Source organism: Rhinolophus sinicus, linkage group LG11 (assembly GCF_036562045.2).
Source record: "Rhinolophus sinicus isolate RSC01 linkage group LG11, ASM3656204v1, whole genome shotgun sequence".
NCBI classification, from domain to species: Eukaryota; Metazoa; Chordata; class Mammalia; order Chiroptera; family Rhinolophidae; genus Rhinolophus; species Rhinolophus sinicus.
The window spans coordinates 17,357,134-17,376,511 of record NC_133760.1 but is presented as its reverse complement, the minus strand read 5'-3'; the positions used below and the strand labels follow the sequence as shown (position 1 = coordinate 17,376,511).

Below are 19,378 nucleotides of genomic sequence, written 5' to 3'. Positions count from 1 at the left end.
GGGTCCCTGCCCTCATGGAGCTCCAGGCAGGTGGGGAGAGAGAGAAGCAAAGAATCCCTAACAATGGAAGAACCCCAGTAGCTGGGGGACTGATGGTCAGAGGAGAATAGGTGGCCACGTTGAAGAAAACTCTAAGCAGAGACTGATGGGATGGTGGCATGTGTGGAAAAGAATGCTCCTGGCAGAGGGAACAGCAGAGGCAGAGCTCTGAGCAGGGAAAGAGATATCACAGCAGGAGACGTGCCAGCCCCCTGCCATGCATTGACCAGCACAGCTAGGGCCCAGTTCAAATGCCAGCACCATCTCCAGGGCAGCCTCATGGCCTGTGGGCCCAGAGAGTGAGCTGGGGACACGAGAACTATATGGCTCCTCCCCTCCATCCCTCTTTCCCTCCCTCTCTTCTCCCTCCTCTTCCTCCTCCTCGTGTACCAGACTTTTCCTCTCCACGTACTCTGCGCTGGCCTGATGGGCTTGGGGAATCCAGATTAAGCAAAGGTTTGGCAAGCCAAAGGGTTTGGCTCAAAGCTGTAATGTCCAGGCCCCAAGGTGACTGTCAGCATCATGGCTCTCATTCACCCTAAAGATCAAAGTTGCCAGTTCTGGAGCCACATGCCCTGGGTATGAATCCCTGCCCACCACTCGCTGGGTCCCCTTGGGCCAATCACTAAAACCCCTGAGCTTCAGTCTCCTGTGAGATGGGGATGGGGCCCTCCGAGGTCGTGAGGAGACCATTAGGGGCTGTGTGGACCATGCTTCACACAGGCCTGGGGCTCGGTCCAGTCTTACTTGAATTCCTGGCCTGCAGGGCATGGAGCTGGATACCAGGGAAGCCCCAGTCCCCTCCTCGGGGGCCAAGCAATGACCAGCAGCAGAACTTTTCCCAGGGTCATTCATGGGATGGGTGAGCTGGTCTGGCCTACCTCCTGGACCTGACACGGCCCCCAGCATCCCACCCCTGTCTGTGGACACAGGACCAGACCCCAGCAAGCCCTGGCGTCAGTCTCCACATCTGGCAAATGGCCTGAGGCAGTGTGGTGGTGGTGGGGAAGGCCAAGTCACTGCAGAGAGCTGTGCCCATAGGTAGGGAGGGACTTGTGTCTCTGAATCCCCAAGGAAGGGAACAGGCACTTATGGAGCACCTGCTGTGTGCTCTTTGGCAACGGGTGGCAGATATTTTTTGTAGTAAAGTATACATACAATTTATCATTATAACTTTCAAATGTACAATTTAGTGGCATTAAGTACATTCACAAGGTGTGGAACCATCACCACTATCCATTTCCAGAAAACTTCCATAATCCCAACAGAAACTCTGTCCCCATTGAACTCGAAGTCCCCACTCCACCCCCAGCCCCTGCAGCCTCCATTCTACTCTCTGAATTTGAGGCTGATGTTTTAACTCCCAATTTTCAGTGGAGGAAACAGACTCAGGGTGGGCGAGGGCCCTGCCTGGTGGGGTTTGAACCCAAGCATCCCCTACGTCAGCTTCCTTGACATTGTGGACGTGGGCCCCCTGGGAATGAGGGGCACACGGGGCCAGGAGGTACGAGGCCAGGAGGTGCGGGCTCAGGCGCTGCAGAGCCGCTAACTCCCCATGGGACCGGAGAGGTTTCTTTATATGTGCAATGGGAGCAGAGTAGATTTGTTGCTTGGGACCTGGCCACACCCAACAAGGGAAAAGGCCAGCCTAGAGGACCGGCTTCTTCCTTCCTCCCTGCACACCATCCCCAGAGCACTGGAGAAACAGCCCAGGATGGCTGCCAAAAGTCTGGACACTCGAGTCTCCCAGGCCTGGGTGTGCTCCTGACCACAGAGCTTCGGGACAGCCTGGCCTGGAAGCGGAGATGAGAACCGCCCACCCCAAGGGGTGAATGAAATCCCGAACCCAGGCCTCCCTGGGCCGAGTTCCCCCCTCTCTCCGGCGGCAGCTCTTCAGTGAAGTAGGCAATGGGAGGCCTCTCTCAGGGTGGCTGTGGGGCGAGTCCCAGTGCAATAGTGTCTGAGGGCCAGGTGCCCACAGGTGAGAGAAGAGTCTGGAATTGAGGAGGGCTCGGTGCCTGCCCGTCCCTCCTTGGGGTCTCCTGGCCCCAACTATCAGATGGCAGGGCCCTGTCACACTGGGGCCATGTCCCCTTCCAAGAAGCAGTCTGCCGCCATCTGACATGGGGGCCGCACAGCAACAGCTCCAATTGCCACAGCCCCACTCCCATCTATCAGCCGTACTGACCCATCTGGAGAGAGAGTCTCTCTGGAGCCAGTGGCACCCCGTTTTCTTGGGCACTATTTCCCGTCTCCTCCCCAGGCCTCCTCTTGCTCTGTTCTATGCCATGACCTTGGCTGCCTGTGCCACGCACCATGCCCTGACCACCACCCTCACCCCACACTGTGGCTTTGCCCCTTCACCTCCCACCAGTCACATGCCGGGGTCTTTGCCACGTGGCCCCAAGTGTGTTCTCCCTGACCCCCACCCCCCGCCCCCGCCCCAGCTCATGAGTGGCCTGGCCCCTCCCCACCCGGCTCAGGCCACGTGGTCTGTGTCCCCTCCCCCGGGAGTATTAGTAATCGGTCCTCGGAGTGAAACAATCTCGTGTAATCTATCAGTGGCTATCGGGCCCATCGGAGGGCGGGGAGTGGCCAGGCCCAGAGATGGCGCCAACCTCCAGCGTTGATAAAGTTTCCGAGCTGAGCGGAGATGAATGTTGAGTAAGTGCAGGCCGCGCGATAGGATGTGGACTTGGCAGGCCCGTAGCTCCGGCTGAAACCAATCTCTCCCCTATCAGCCGGGCTGGGCTTTCTCAGGCCCCGCTCTTTCTTCCCACCTCCTCCGCCTCCCCTTTCTCTGCCTCGCCCTGCCCGGCCCCTGCCCCTGGGGACAGGGCTGGGGGACCAGCCCACTGGCCATGGTCCTGGCCGGAGAGAAGGGGCAAGCTCAGGGCAGAGGAGGATCCTGATCGAGGCCTAGCAGGTGGCACCCAGCAGGGGTTTCCTGGTGGTGGTGGCCACCCACAGGAGCTGCAGTCCCGTGCCCAGTCTTCTGCTTAGCTTGCCAGGTGCCGAGCCAGCTGCCTGTGCTCCCACCCCTCTTCCTCCCCAGCCCCCACCGTACTCCCCTGCAGCACCAGAACCCGCCAACTCTTTCCTGACTCCAGGATTTTGCATTGACAGTTCCTTCTGCCCGAAGTGGTCCCCCCCATTCACAGTCACAGCTTTAATATTGCCTCCTCCTCCAAGAAGCCCTTGCTGACCACCCCTATGCCCACCTGCCTGTCTGCGTCCTGTACCACCGTAGCGCTTCATGAGATCTGAGATTCGTGTCCACCCCCCACCCAGGATGTTCACACACACGTACGCACACCCATCTGGACCTGTTTGCTCACAGTTGATCCAGCACGTGGCAGGTGTTCAGGAACTGGTAGAAGGAGTCACAGTGCTCCTGGGAATAACCCACACCTGGGCGGTCTTCACCTCCTACAAAGTCCTTCTCATTCACTCCTTGTAACAGCACTACAAGGTCAGTGCATCAGCACCCACTTGCCAGATCTGTAAACCAAGGCCAAGAGCCATATACCCAGGACCCCAACCCGGCCTTGGTTCTGCCTTGCCCTGAGCAGCTGTGTGGGCAGACGGCCCAAGGCCTGTGATGGGGCCAGGTGAGGGCTTGTGTAGTACTCTCTGCTTCAGTTCCTCATCTGTAGAGAGGAACCAATTTCCCCACAGGCTTGTGCTGAGGAGGGTCCTGGCAGAGCTTCATAAACTGTTGAGGGCTATCCAGTGTGTCCCAGGGATCTAAGCCAAAGGGGACACAGCTCCTGGAGGGACGGGTGCCAGCCACTGTGCACCCCTGCTGACCCTGTACCACAGCCAGGGAGGCAGGCAGCGCCTCCATATGGTGAAGAGGGTTATACATGCCCTAGACCACAGAGCAAATAGCTGGCAGAGCCCAGGCCCTGGCCTCGGAACAGAAAGGGCCTGAGGGTTGGAGTTGGGGGCAGACATGGCAGTCACATGGCAATCAGGGAATGGACGCAGAAAGGCATGCAAGGGATATGCAGGGCTTCTCCAGACCTCAGTCTATCTGTGATACAGGGCCAGGGAGGGAAACTGAGGCCAGGTGAGGGAAGAGACAAGGCTTCAGGCCTGGGAGTCTGCAGACCTAGGTTCGAACCCCCACACACACTTCACAGAGTGGGTGGGGGAGCGTAGGGAACACTGGGCTCAGGGCAGGGCACAGGAGAAGGGAGCAGGCCACCTGTCCACTCTCCTAGCTATGAGGCCTTGGGCCAGTTTCTCTACCTCCCTTTGCCTCAGTTTCCCCATCTGTAAAATAAGGTAACACTAAGGTGATGAATCGGGGATCAAAAGTGCTTTGTGGTTAAATCCTTAGAACTGGGCCTGCTGTGGAGGCCGCTCCGTGCTACTGCTGCGACTGTTGTCGTTATTGCTGCTACTGTTGTCACTATTACTGCTGGAGTTCACTCCTGCCTGCAGCGGCCAGGCTGGGAGAGGCCCCAGCGCTGCCTGGCAGGGAGTGCCTGGCTCACAGCTCGGCTCCCACTGGGCGTGGCCCCCTGGGCCGGAGCAGTTAAGCCCCCCAAGTTCCGCCTGTCGGTTACAGCGCTGGCCACAGGAGGAAGTGGTGGTGGCTGGGGGGCGGGATATGGATGCAGCACCCCCTTGCCGGGTGTCAGTACCCTATCTCCCTGAATCTCATTCCTCCCAGCCTGGAGCCCCCATTCCCACCCAAGCTTCAGAGACCCCAGGCAGGGCAGGCCTGGCTTATCTTCTACCAGTGGCAGGAGGTGGCATGTCCCTGTTTCGGGGCTCAGCCCCTGGTCATCCACCCTGAACACATGGGCTCAGACCCCAAGACTCCCCCCTGGGGCCGAACGAGACTCCCCTTGCCCCTGTGCCTCAGCCCTATTCCTGAGCCAGGCTGTCCATGAGCAGCCTGTTTCCCTCCTACTACCCCCATCACACAGTCACAAGTATTCATTAAGCACCTACTATGTGCAAGGTGCTGTTCCAGAGCTGGGATGCTGGCATGGGCTGCAGTCCATGGTAAGGATTTGGCTTTGGCACTGAGAGAGATGGGGAGCCATGGGGAGGGGGAGCTTGAGTAGAGGAGGGCGGGTTGAGGTTTCCAGGTAAGCATCTCCCATAAGGCTGAGTGCAGTGGGGAACACAGGTGTAGACAACTGCCCGCCAGAGAGTGTGTGCTTAGAATCTGCACTGACAGCCCTAGGAGGAAGGACCTGGGAAGCTAACCAGTGGGTGACCAGGGAGGGTGAGGCCTAAGGAGGAGAGGGTGGCCACAGGGCGAGGGGAGCCTGAAGCCTAGGAGGGGGTCCTCCTGTCCCAGAGGTTACACGGGTGGACAGCAGGTCTCATTTCTGCACGTGGGGCTGCTCTTGATTACAGCAGCCCTCCCAGGCATAAGGAGGACTCGGACAAGATACCTACGTGAGCATGGTCGCTCATAATGACGACAGTAGCAGCAATAACTTTACCTGTCACCCACCCGCTGTCTGCCGAGGAGAAGGTTTATTTTTTCCTGACACCCAGGCCTCCCTCCACACCCTTACAGTGAGGTCTGGTGTAGCCAGCCCAGCTGCCAGGCCTGTGACAGAGTCAGAAAGTGGGTGTGGGGAGAAGGAGGGGGAGGGAAGCGGGGACAATGAACATTCAAGTGGGGGTGCAGGGAGGGAGGGCAGAGGCACAGGGACCTGAATCGTCTGGGTTTGGGGCCCGAGAGAGGCGCTGGGTGGCTGGGGTGTGGGAGAGTTGACAAGGAAAGGTGATAGAGCGTGTATCTTTGCATGAGACTGGGCCACAGGGGCCCTGGGTTTTATTGGGGTACATGTAACTGCCCCTCCCTTCTTTCTACAAACACTTACGCCTTTAAAAGCTGAGGATGAATTTTATTGTATGTGAATTACATCCCCATAGGATATTTTTAATTTGTCAGAAGCTGGAGTAGGTCCCTGCAGCTCTTGTCCATTAGAACATGGGTGTGTGTTCCCAGAGAGTATGCTTAGCACTCCCCTGGCACTGCAAGTTCGTGCTTGATTCTGAGGGCATCTGTTTACCCTCAGATGGCCCAGAGAGTGTTGTGACAGCGACAGCCATCTCCAGCCTGGCTTACATGGGACAGTCGCACTCACCAGCACCTCTGGGCTTGGCTTGGGTGCCTACTGGGCTATGAGCTCTCAGCCTGGCAGTTATACACAGCGTGATGGGGAGACAAAGACCCAAGAGGTGCAAGGGTCCAAGACTCAGATGTCTGGGCCTCTGGAAGAGCAGTATGAGCTCCCCATTGCAGGAAGCATTCAAGCAACATCTGGCTGACCTTTGGTGACGAAGTAGCCTCAAGCTGCTCAGTCCCCATGACTCCTCTGCCCCAGGCCTACTTGTGCAGTTGGGATGGGGTGGGGGATGGGGGTGAAGGCGGGGAAGACAGGACCAGTGCTGGAGGGCGTCTGGGCCCAGGTCCTCAGCACACACAGAGGTTCAGACACTCACTCTGCCCTCTGCGGAATAGGCTGCCCACTCGAATAAGCCAAGATTATCTTGCCAACATCCTCTTGTGGTCGCCCAAGCTGTCATCGGGGACTGATCCTGGGTTGATGAGAGCCACTGGCAGGCCACAGCAGGGGCCTGCGGGCCCCTCCTCGTCCACGCCCATTGAGGCCCCAGAGACCCTTCTGCGCTCCGCTGGGACCATGTGCCTCTCCAACAGCACCCCATCCTGGTGGCCCTGGTGCAGTCCTTGAACACAGGGCACATGCCAGCAGGGCTACTGGGGCAGCGCCTTCCTTGAAGTTGACTGCAGGGTGGGGTCACACTTCATCCTCCCTCTGGGCACTGGGGGGCAGGCAGGGAGCATCAGCCGGCCAGCTCCTCCCCACCCTCACTCTTCCCCCCCCCTCCCCGGGAAAATCAAGAATCACACAAAGGACTTACAAATAAATGTGAGGCTTCTGGGACACCCAGACTGGGGGAGGAAGAGTTCACTGAGGGGTGAGGAGGCCTTAACTGGATAGAGAGGAAGCGACAGAGTGTCCTGGCAGAGGGACAGTGTGGGCTGAGGCCCCGTGGATGACGGGCCAGGACAGCAAAAGGGGTTTAGTCGTCCTCCCGGGATAAGGGTGGAACAGGGAGGATCCAGGGCCCAGAAGGGGACCTGCTGATGGGCTGGACCCCACTCTGGCAGTGGTGTGGGAAGAAGGGGGCAACTTCAGGCCACATTTAGGGAGGTGCAGTGGATGGTATGTAGACCCGCCATAATTGCCAGTCTCCATGTGTCATCTGTGCCAGGCCTCAGTGTCCTGGTGGGAAGTGGGCATGAGAGGACCCATTGGGAGGGTCGTGCTGGGGTCTGGCGGGGTGCCCAGGAGGCCCTCCTAGAGCTCTAGCCTCCTCCTGTGAGTACCTGTGCCCTCCAGAGCGCTCCCAGCCGTCTGCTGCTGCAAGCTGCTAGGAGGCAGTGGGCCGGCAACCTGCCTCTGGTCCAGATGCTAGAGAAGCTGTTGAAGAAGTTCCGATTAAGTGAAACCCTTTCCCCAGGCTTTGTAACTTCCACTGGGGGCCTAGAACCTGCTCCCTGTGCCAACCCACCTTCCCGTAGACGCCTTTCCTATCAGAAGCTCCATTGGGCGTGCTCCAGCCCCCAATAGGTAACACAAGCCAACCTCACCAGCCATGGGGCCATCTGGGGCCGTCCATGCAGTGCCCTGCCTTCATTGGAGCCCCATATGCTGGACTCCCTCCTGCTCTTCTGAGTTTGGTTCTGACCCCACCCTGTCCCTACCCAGTGCTCCCTTCTTCTAACCGGCTTCTCTTCGCTCAGCTGCTTGCCAGAATTGTGCATAAAGTATAAGTCACTTGGTCCCAAGGGGCCTGGACAGTGCGTGGAGGCTGCATGCGTGGGGTTGTAGCTAACAGGTGGGTGCTGGGCCAGAGCAGCCAGCTTCCCCAGTGCTCTGTGACTCAGTTTCCCTGTATGTCAAACACTAGCCAGATCTCCTATATGGGAGGGGGCTTAAGAGCACCCAGTCCTGCTTGCCAGGACCCAGGGGGAAGGAGTGCTTCACCAGACGTCATGCTGCCCACTGCCGAGAGGTCAGGCTTCAGACCTAGCTCTGTCTGCCGGGCCCCTTGAATGGCTGGGTCCCCATCACCCTGAGCTCCCACAGCACAGCTCCCTCAGGGAAAGCAGGCCTGTCCTCACTGCCTCTGTCCCCGCCATGGCCTGAGCTACCCGCTACCCAGCAGTGGGAAAGTCTGAATCTGTTGCTATTTTCTCTCCGTTATCGGGGCCTTATCTGGCCGCTGTGCTGCCCAGAGGCCAGGGTCTCTCTCCTGGCAGCACCATGCCCCCGCCCACCCACCAGCTGCCCAGGGCCAGCGAGACAGGAGTCCAGGCCTTCTGCCAGGTTCATGGGAGTGGAGGGGGCAGGTCTTTTTCTTCAGCTTGCACTGCCCTCCCCAGGCCCTAGCCCCTCAGCCACCCCATGCCTATCCACCCTCACCCCTGCCCCCAGAGTGTCAGGTGGCACCCCCCTGGAGAGTTGAAACAATAACAACAGTTGTAATAATAACCACAAGTCTGTGCTCAGCACCCACTGACACCACCTCACTGAACCCTGACCCCAGCCCATGACACAAGGCGGCTTTCGTCCCTGGCTTTCCGGAAACCAGGCTCAAGGAGACATAGCCTGCACAAGCTCACCAGTCTCAGCACCCTGCTGTTCCTTCTGCCCAGAATGCTTTTCCCTGGCTCCCGTTGCAGGCAACCTCCCTGTCCCTTTCCAGATTGCCACTTGCTTGTTGCCTCCTCCAGGAAGCCATCCTTGACTAGCACCTCCACCTCTCTTTTGTGGCAATGGCCACACTTACATTTTTCACGTTTCTTTCTTGGGGGCAGGGTCTCCAATGCCTTTGGGTGTCTGGTACTCGGTGGACTCAGGAAAGGTTTGATGAGTAAATGAAGAACTGGGCTAGTGAATTGTTGAATGAGTGAATAAAAGAAAAATGATTGAAAATGAGGTCATCAGAACGCAGGTCCACCCACACTCCAGGGTCTGCCTGGTACCCCTCTCCCACCTCTGCCACTCCCCAGGCAGGCCGGGATATAGGTGGGGGAGGAGCAGAGAGTGTGGTCCTCCAGTGTCCACTCTGACCCTAGGCCAGCCGGCCTGCATTCAAAATCCAGCCCTGACACAGGAGGGGGTGCCTGAGCAGCTACCTGCTCTTCTCTTTCCTCCCCTGTAAGTTGGGACTATAGAGGACCTTCCCAGAGAGGCATAAACAACCCGTGCAACGGGCAGGCACAAGGGAAAGACCCGCACCTGTGGTCAAGCCCCAACCCAGGTGGGGGCTCACTGGGATTTGCCCTGGTTCTTTCACGTTTCCAATGACCGGGAGGAGGGCAGTGAGAGTTCCCCAACTCGACACAGGTACAGTCTTCAGGGACGAGGGGGTCTTCGCCCAGGGCTTCAGACTCCCATCCAATGCTCTGAGCCACCCCCATCTGCACCCACCTGGTAGATCCACCTGGGGGTTGAAGTCTGGGGGGATTTTGTCCCCTCCTCAGCCACCAGCTTTCTTGAAGGCAGTCATTCAAAAGGACCCCCCAGCTGCCTGGCCATCAAAGCCGGGAGGGGCTCATTAATCGTTGCAGCTGGGGGACTTGGAAGGAGTTGGGATCATCCCGCTGCACAGAGCCTGTCTTCATAATTCAGTTTTAAAGCATGAAAAAAGGGAGTTGATGAAATTCCGCTATCAGTGCTGAGCCAATATGCAAAATATCTCACCCCCAATCAAATAGCTATTATGTTTTCATTTCCATTTCGGCGTCCAGCTTAATGAGCAGGAGACGCATCGGCACATGGGCGTCTGCTCATCGTGATAACCAGGGGGGCTCCGGGCAGCGGGGGCCATGTTGCCCTGGCCTATGGTGACCACTCTGTCACCCGTGGGCTCCCCCGGATAGGTGCCCAGCCTCTCCCGCCTGCCGAGTAATGGGACCAGCATTGCCCCTGCTCTTGGTTCAGCCACAGGGGGTGCACCTGGCACAGAGAAGGGCTATGGCCTGAGCCAGTGTCCAGAAGGGTGGCGTGTTGGGGGTGACTCCTGCCCTGCCCATCTCCCCCCGCACCCCCCCAAAGCTTCCTTGCCCACACCCATGAGCAGGTCCGTTCACCTTGCTGGGCCTCAGTGAACTCATCTGCAAGGTGGTCCTGACGTGGGCTTCGCTCTGGGAGGTGTTGAAAGGCTCACTTGCCCATCACTACTGGCTCCCCCTGCACCCCACCCCCACCACGGTCCTGCTGTCCTCTCCCACCACTTCTCTGTGAACCCTGTCTGGCTGCCCGGGAGTGTGCCCCACCCTCCCCACACATATTCCCCACCGTCCCTACGCCCCTTGGCTACAGGGGGGTGACCGGGATAAAGAGGACATTGTAAAACGCGGAGCACAGGGCTCATATATGGGCGGTACTTAATACTAGCACATCCTCCCCCCACCCCACCATTTCCCAGGCCCTACTGGGCAGTGTGTGGTAGTAACCAGTGGTGATAACAGTTGATGTTTGGGGTCCACTTACTGTGTGCCAGCCCTGAGCTAAGCTGGAATAGAGGTGACACTACATTTCATCCTGCCAGGTAGGAGCTGTGTGGTTTCTGAGCACAAACAGGTAGAGTGACTTGCCTTGAGGTCACACAGCAAGGATACCTCCTGCCTGATCATGGGTTGGCCTGGCTCAGCTGTTGGGGTCTCTGGGCAGAGAGGGTCCCACAGGGGCAGGCGGGGCTCTTTCCTAGCACAGGGCACCCAGGAAGCACGACGTCTCTTCAATGCCCCAGGCCAGCAGAGAAACCTTCCTACCTGAGTCCCTGATGGATCGGGGGCCCAGGTGGCCCCAGGGGTGTCACAGGGGCTGAAGCGGGGGTGACATGGCACACGTGTGGGGTAATGAGGTGGGCGTGGGGTAGAATTCGCCATGCCACCTCCTGGCTGTGGGCTTGTAGCGATTTGCTGGTTGGCAATTGTCTCCTGCATTATCAGAGCTGTTTTAATTGTGCTGGAACTGAATTAGCGGCATTAGAATAAATTGCCAGGCCGACAGCCTCTTTCTTCACGCTCATCGTCTCGCCTTTGTGTGGAACACGGGCCTTTGTTCTCCATAAATGGACCTGCCAGGGGCTCAGGCCTCCCTGGGTGGCTGAGGCCCACCTGGGCGAGGCACCGAGTCGGGGCTGCTGTCCTAGGGGCCTGGCAGATACAGGGAAGGGAGTCAGCTGTGTGCCCGGCGTTGGCCAAGCCCCAATATTCTGGTCCCTGCTGAAAACAGGTGGCTTCATACCTATTCTCCCGAGCAGGCCCCTGAGGCCCTAAAGTTCCGTAGCCATTCAGCAGGAGGGGCCACAGCTCTGTGGCACCCCCTCCAGCTCTGAATGAGACACAGAAGACATCAGGCCTTCTAGAAAAGGGCCAGCGAATGGGCTGACACCAGGACTGTGTGCTGGCCCCATGCCTGGCAGAGCCTGCTCAGGGCTACCCCACAGGAGAGGGAGTGGAGGCCAGCCTTTGCCTGGCCCGGAGTGTGCCAAGGGAGGTCATGGCGGGTCAGGCCTCCCACCTGTCACAGAGGCACGAGTTGGACCGGTCTGGGGTGTGCCCTGCCTGCCATGGAGCCTGCCCGTGTGGGCGCATGGAGGAGAGCACAGAGGCTTAGCCCGAGGCTGGTTCTGTGTGGTCTGAGTAATTACAGCTCTGAAGTGTCCTGGGGAGGCTGGGACTAGTCAGGAGCTGAATCCAGAGGTCTGCGGCTGGGAAATGACCCTGCCACCTCTGCCAGGACCCTCTGTGGCTCCCCAGTGCCCCCAGCATTAGGATCCATGCTTTCCGCAGCCTCTCGGTCAGCCTTGACTCCCCCCTCCTTCTTCCTCTACCACATCACAGCCTGTCCTGCTTCTGGGCCTTTGCACAAACTGCCCCTCTGCCCTCTTCTCAGCTGCCAGCCTCGTCAGCGTCATACCAGTGTCGTCCCCTCTGAGATCTGCTGATAGCATCTCTGCCTGTCTCTCTCTCTCTCTCTCTCTCTCTCTCTCTCTCTCTCTCTCTCTCTCCCTCCCTCCCTCTCCCTCCCTCTCTCTCTCATTTACCTCCCTCCCTCACAGCACATTTATAGTTTTCTGTTGTTTGACTGTCTCCCCTACCACCCTCGAGGTCCCCCTCAGAGTCCAGAGGTCCTGTCCTTAGATGTTGGCAGAAGGCAGGAAAGGCATCTGCCCCACCAGGAACAACTTAGTTTTTACTACTATAGCCAGCCGTCATCCACCTATGGTTAGAGAGGGAAGCTGAGCAAAGAGAAATCAGCTTTCCACCTCCCTACTCCATGTAAATTGCTAGATTTTGAAAGTCAGCCTGGAAACTTGGCCACAACATTGCTCATTCTGTCATAGCCTCGTGGGTCTCCCTGTCTGTCCTGCTGCCATGAGCCAGCTTCTGTGGCCCGTGTTGGACGCTGGCTGCTTGCACTGTTGTTACTTGATGGGCAGGCATCTGAGGTCTCAGCAAGCCCCATCTCCCTCTATCAGCCACCCAACCAACTCCTTTCACCCCTGGAAAACCCGGGCAAAGGAGGAGAGTGAGGGAACCGGGAAGGAGCACACCAACAATTTGGTGAGAAGCTCCTGAAACTGGACAAATTTTGGTCCCTCTGCGTGTTTTTCCAGGGAGAAGGCACTGGATTTCATCAGATTCCCAGAGGGGTCATAACATACAAAAGGTCAGGAACCACCAGCCACAAAGGTGTGAATCCCAAGCAAGTCTCCCTCTGCTGCTACTTGCTCCAGGGATGGGGGGCTCAGCCCTTAAGAAGTGGCCATTCCATTCCTCCCAGATCAGGCCTTCCTTCTGGTGCCTTCTGTTACTGTCACCAGCCAGAGCAAGCCCCGTTCTACTCCATCAGGTACCTCTGAGGTCTGAATTTGCAGATGTTGCCATGGCTTCTAGACTTTTCTTCTTGTTCATTGTCTTCAACAGCAAGACGGCCTGGCTGCTTCAGGCTCAGTGGCCTGGGCCCAGAAGTGCACTCCCCACTCCTGAGTAGACACAGCTGGGCTCCATGAGTCACAATGTTCCCCATGCCACACTTGGAAGATAAGTGTCATCTCTCTGATGACCAGTGGGTGGAGAGGCCAGGGCAGGTGGCTGCAGAGGAGGAACTTGGGGAGGTACAGTAAGTCCCCACTTAATGTCCTCTATAGGTTCCCTGACTTTAAGTGAAATGATGTAACGAAATCAGTTTTACCCTAGGCTAACAGAAATAAGCCATAGTTTGATTTTTATAGCATCTCATCAACATTATAAGGAAACGATGTCCATCCAGGACCTGCTATGATTGGGGCAGTAGGCAGCCTCACCCTAGTTCCTGTCTCAGGGCCCAGGCTGAGACAGACAGTGATAGAGGAGGCCTAGGGGATTTGGGGAGCAGGTGGGGTTCATACATCATGTCTTGGGGGCCCCTGGTCACCACTGTTCTCTCTGCCCACCACTCTGGCACCGTCCGTCTGACCTCGGGGCAGAGGTTTCCTCCCTGGCCTGCACTCGGGCTTGGCAGGTCCAGCTTCAATACCCTTACAGGGGGTCTGGGGTCACGTCATCTGGACTCTCAGCTGCCTTCTTACCTGTATGGGCTCCATGGGGCACCCCCTATAAGAGCCTCTAAGGGGAGATGGGGATTGGAATTAGGGGGCCCAGACCTGTGGCACTCCAGCCCCCAGAGGTTGACTGCAAACACGTGTGCATTCACCTGTGCCCCATCAACCAATTATTCCTTTAGCTTCTCTAAGTGCTTCCTGTGGGCTGGGCACTAGGGCCCACCCTTGCGAAGTTCCCAGACCTCAGAACCGGAGTGTGAGGCGCTTCCCAGAGGAGGGGTCTGGGGCAGAGGGAATCGCTGTGCAAGGCCCAGGAGTTGTTTACCCACGGGGGCTGTGGATGCACACTGGGGCTCTGCGAACCCCCGAAGTACGTACCTGTGGGACGGGGGAGGCCATGGCATTTGTGTTACCCCCAGGGGCTCCTGACCAAGAAGAGTCCCCATAGCTCCCGTGGCTTGCAGCAGAGCGGATGGGAGAGGCTGGGACCATTGTCCTGGCAAAAGCAGTTTGTGGGGGAGCAGAGGCTACAGGGCAGGTGAGGTGGGGCGCGAGGGCCAGTGACCCCCAGGCATTGGAATTGCTGCAGTGGTTGGGTTACTATAGGGTGGAGTTCACACATCAAGTCTTGAGGGGCCCTGAGGGAGCCCCCACGCTGATGGCTGCCTCCTCATGGCCTCTGACCCCGTGGTGTGGCCAGGGTGCACCATGAGGGGGCAGTGCCTCATGATTCCCCTCTGACTATGTCTGCAGGTTCCCTCGGAGACATGGAGGCCAGAGAAGAAGCCCAGGCCGCAGACACGGGCCTCCCAGAACAGGAAGCTGCAGCGCCAGAGCCAGAGGCCATGGGAGAATCTGAGCCCCTGAGCCCTTCCAGTCCAGGTGAGTCAGGCAGTGGGCACGACAGGCTGGGGTTTGGCACCCAGAGTTATACCGCACTGTCCTACATCATCACCTGTGACTTCATGGGAGCCAGTCCTTCTTATTTTCCACATCTGTGAAGTGACATTGAGCTCAGTGTATCTGAGGGCTAACTGTGCCCAGTGAAGTCAGGAGAGGCCACGGTGGCTCCCACCCCAGGGCCTGACCCCAGGGGCTGGAGGGGGTGTGGGGTAGCTGCGAAGAGGAGGCACGTACACCTTCAGTGGGAGGGTCTTAGAAGTCCAGCCTCCTGTGGTACAGATGAGGCTCCCATGGGCTCCCTAGCCCAGGGTTAGACAGCAAGTCATATGGGCCACTGAGCGACCTCGGGAAAGCCATGCCCCTTCCCAGCTTCAGTTTACCCTCTATGAAATGGGGCAGCGAGGCCTTGCCTGGCTGTGACGCCTGCCTCAGCACACATGGTGCTTGGTACATAGCAGGTTCTCTTATTAAAGCATGTCACCCCATTTTATAGACAAGAGAATGAAGCCCAGAGAGGTTAATGACTTGCCCAGGGTAACACAGCCTGTAAGCACCTGAGCAGGGATCTGACCCCCAGGTCTGGATTCATGTTGCTTCACCCCCCCACCCCCGGTCCCTGCTCCCCACTCCACCCCACCCCACCCCAGGCACCTAAATCTCTCCTTGGGCCCTCTTGGTAGCAGTTTCCCCAAGGGAGGGAGGGACAAATTTCTCAAGCTGACAACAGGACTGAGAAGGAGAGACAGCCTCCCACCTGGAGATGAATTAATTTGACACCAGGAGGGCTGCTCTGGCCAGGTCCCCTGGGGGCCTCCAAGCTAGTGACGCCTCTCAGGCTAGCTGTACCCCCAGACGCCTCCAGTAGGAGGGGCCTCACTGAGGTGAAGGCGCTGGGTCGGTCAGCACCCTCAACCCTGTTTTCTAGAAGAGGAAACTGAGGTTGGGGGGTGGGGAGCTAGTGGTAGAAGCACGAGGAGGGTGGGCTCTGCCTGGTCTGCTTGCTGGGAGCCCTGGCTCCCCTGTCCCCCACCTCCCAGATCCTCTGCCATGGCCATAGGTCGTCATCTTACTCCTGTTCCCGTTCCATGCCATGAAGCCCTTTGCACACAGAGGCTGAGTTACTACCCCCAGGCCATAGTCTGATAGGGGAGACGTAGCCACAAACTGGACCATGTGAGAGGGTGGTAAGTGGATGGGCGTGATGGAGTGAAGGAGCGACGGGCGGGGTGACATTGAACAGAGACCCAAAGGATGCGTAGAGCCACCCATGCTGTGGGCGCACAGGGAAAGGTGTATTAGGTGGTGGCACCTGCAGCTCAAAGGCCAGGAGATGGGATGGAGAGTGGACAGCAGGAGGGCTCTGAAGGGCAGGATGGGGGCTTAAAAGCCTAGGAGGGGAAGGGCGTGGGCAGAGATCCCAGCAGACCTTGATCCCTGGCAGGAAGGGTCCTTCTCACTGTGGACCCTCTACCTCCAGCATTTCCCAGTCTCAAAACATCAGGGTTCCCCCTGGGATGGCCACAGGCCCAGGAGCTCAACAAGCCTCATCCTTGGAGACCTACTAGCCCCTGTGTCCCTTTGGGGTCACCATGACCATGCAGTGAGAAGAGACTGGGCTAGCAGGACTTGAACCCAGGGCCGAGGCTCATCGGGTCCTCTGGGCCAGGTGAAGGGATCCCGGGCCTGGCCTCTGTTACTGGGTTTGGTTTGTTACTATTATCTGTGCCGTCATCATCATCATTGTCCCATGTTGCTTAGTGGCACAGCCAACCTGGCGCCCTGCCGGTCCCTAGGCCATGCTCCTGTCCTTTCTGAGCCTCAGTTTCCACATCTGGAACTGGGCACAAGCCTCAGTGGGTGGCCGAGGGCCTGAGGGAGTGTGTGAGAGGCCCCTTGTCACCAGCGCCATTACTATTAGGTGCTGCGCACTAATTGGGGGGCCTCGCAAGGCTGAGCTCTGCCAAAGGGCAAATGGCTCATTACTGGTGGACTTTGACCTGGTGGCTTTCCTGGGGAGCCGGGCCCCTTATCTGATCTGGGAGCCGGGGCTGCATGGGGGCGGGGGTGGGGAAGGAGCTGGAAAAAACAGCCGGGGTTGCACCTGGCACAGGCCATGGTGATAACACGGCGATGGGCGCGATAAGGCGGCAGGAGCAATATCTGCCTCTCGGGCGGGCCTAGCACGGCTCCCTCGCAGTGGCTGGAGCTCAAATGCCAGCCACGTTGATTTATAGCCAAAAATAATAGGACTTTTATACTGTGTGATTGATTTATTTGATGTTAATCACAGCCCTTATCTTGGGTATTAATAATCTGCCGGGCATGTGACGTCACCAAGGGGGGGGGCTTTTATGGAAGCTCATCGATTGGGGGCCGAGGTGGTTATCAGGCCGACAGGGAAGGCAAATATGCCCTTTGGGCTGGAATTGGGTGCGGGGCCTACCAGAGGGGGCCCCAGCTGCCTGAGGAGGAGACCGGGGAGGTGGAGCCCTAGTCTGGCCTGGGCGTGCCTGGTAGGCCATCCGCGTTCTAATTATTAACAGCAGCTGGAATAGCAATTATTATTGCTACAATTAATGAGGGGGTGAGGGGTGTTAAAGGCCAAGGGGAAAATTGGCATATCTGATCCTCCTCAATTAGACAAGCCTAGGGGTGGGTGACCTTAGACTCACGCTCACCCACCTGGGCCTCCTGTCCATCCTGGCCCCAGGGTAGGGCGGGCGGGCGACTCAGTGCCCAGACCATTGGAAGGGCCTGATTGTGTTTTCCTCTCTGCAGAAGTTAATTGCCTGCTCCCACCACAACCACCGTCCCCCACATCCCCAGGAGACCCCGAGGAGACCAAGGGGCAGGAGCCAGAGACGAGTCTGGAGGAGGCGGTCAGCAGGTGGAGTGGGCCAGGTAACCATGCCTGCGGTTGAATCCAACAGCATTGCCTCTCTAGGATGCCCCTGGGCCTCCCTGCCCCCGGCTTCTGGGAGTCCTGGGAGCTGGCCACCCTGACGTCTTGGGTGGGATTGGCCTGGCCTGCTGGCTGGAGAGGTTGGTGGCAACCCACTGGGCCTGTGCCTGTTCCAAAGTCCAGCCTGCCTGTGGGGCCGGCAGTGTTGCTGGAGGCAGGCACCGCGCCATGCCGATGCTCTGAACTCAATCCCAGGCCCTGTGTTGCAGACCAGAAGTGTTCTAAGGATTCCTAGGAGGTAGAGTCTGACCTGGCTGGGAAAGGAGTAGATAGTGAGGGCAGGGAAAGGCATCCCAGGAGGCAGAAACAGCCAGGACAAAGAGGGAAGTGGGTGCGTGTGGAGGGCCTTCCCAGCCAGGCTGGGGGTTCACACCTATGCAGGTGTTCAGGACTGCGCAGGGTAGGAGAGGACCCACCCCCACCCTGACCCTCCCTGGGGTGGCTGCAGCCACATGGGAGGCAGGAGGCACACTGCCTGGTCCTGGACCACAGGGAGTGTCTTTGAGGGCGGTTTTGTGCTGCTCATCATGCCCCTCCAATTTGCAGCTGGAATTCTGACCTTGGAGGTCCCACCAGATGTGTTCTCTCTGTGTCCTCCCAATTCCACCCATTTGTGAAGAGAAGGAAGGCTGGGCATGTCGTTTGTCTGTATGGTTCCTCAGCTCGGGGACATGGGCTGGCGTGTGGGAGGGTTTGGCATGACTGAGTCTCCAGGCACAAGTACAACTTGCCATCGAGGGCCATTGCACGGGAGTTGGGGTGGAAGAAGGGAAGGCATGGTTCTTGGGGTTACTGGAAAGATGGAATAGAGACTGCGTCGTCATGCCAGGCACCTGTGTGGATGCAGTAAGCATTTATTGAACCCCTATGGTATAACCGATACACGGCTGTGAGCAAACACAGTCATCAGGGAGCTTGCATACAGGTGTAATACAAGTGAGGTTCATGACCAGTGTGAAAAAGGCACATGGTGAGGGCCTCACCTCGCTGGGGGGTCAGGGAAGGCTTTGCCAGGGCAGAGGGGCACAGCGTGACCAAGAAGCTTGTCCAAGGTCACCAACTGGGAAGTGGTAGAGCTGGGTGCGGACCCACCGCCTGGCTCCAGAGTTAGCTGTGGGTTTGTGAGCACCACTTTCAATTATCACCCCAGGAAGTGCCTATCCGTCCTGTGGTGTCAGTATCATCATCCCCATTTCACAGACCGAGCAACAGAGGCCTCTAGAGATCAAAACCTGACCCTGGGCAAGGGCTGGGGTGCACCCAGGAGCTTCCTTGAGCTATTTGCATCCTTGGGGGCCAGAGGGCTCCCTATCAGCTCCCACAGATATGAATTTCTGTGCAGTGGGCAGTGATGAGCCGATAAGCGGCCGCTGGCCAACCGCCGCGGTGGCTGCCCCCTATCAGACCCCAAGCAGGCCACACTTATCGCCTGGCCAGGGAAGCCAGAGAGGCCTAGTGGACTCTTATCTCGCAGGAGCGGCCCGTGCCATCAGTGTGGCGGCAGGGCTTTCCTAGGGCCTGTCTGGGTTGGTGTCCCTGAGGGTACTGCCTGGCAGTGACCACCTGGGAGGTAGGGACACAGCCGGTGCTCTGCACTCTTCACCTGCAAGTCCCGGCGCGCTTCACAAGTCCAAGGCCCTCTGTCCTATTCTCTGTCCCTCTGAGCCCCTCTGCCTCTCGTGTGTGAGCGTCCCTCCTTCCCTGTCTGTCTCTCCCTGTTTCTTGATTCCCCGCCTGCCGCGAATCCCCCGCCCCCAAGCATGGGGAAAACCGCAGCCCCCACCCTCACCAGCAACTTGGGAGGCCAGCCTGGGGGGCCACCCATCTTTCCATCTGGGATGGGGGACC

At 58.2% G+C, this 19,378-nt stretch overlaps 1 protein-coding gene across 2 annotated transcripts in view; it reads left to right on the top strand.

The window, feature by feature from the left end:
• Positions 1 to 19,378, top strand: part of ZFPM1 (zinc finger protein, FOG family member 1) — a 75,410-nt gene that overhangs the window by 16,173 nt on the left and 39,859 nt on the right. For both annotated transcript variants that reach the window (XM_074314461.1, XM_074314462.1), the window contains exons 2-3: positions 14,419 to 14,547; positions 17,347 to 17,469. In XM_074314461.1, coding sequence (XP_074170562.1) covers positions 14,419 to 14,547; positions 17,347 to 17,469 — 252 coding nt within the window. The remainder of the gene's footprint in view (positions 1 to 14,418; positions 14,548 to 17,346; positions 17,470 to 19,378) is intronic.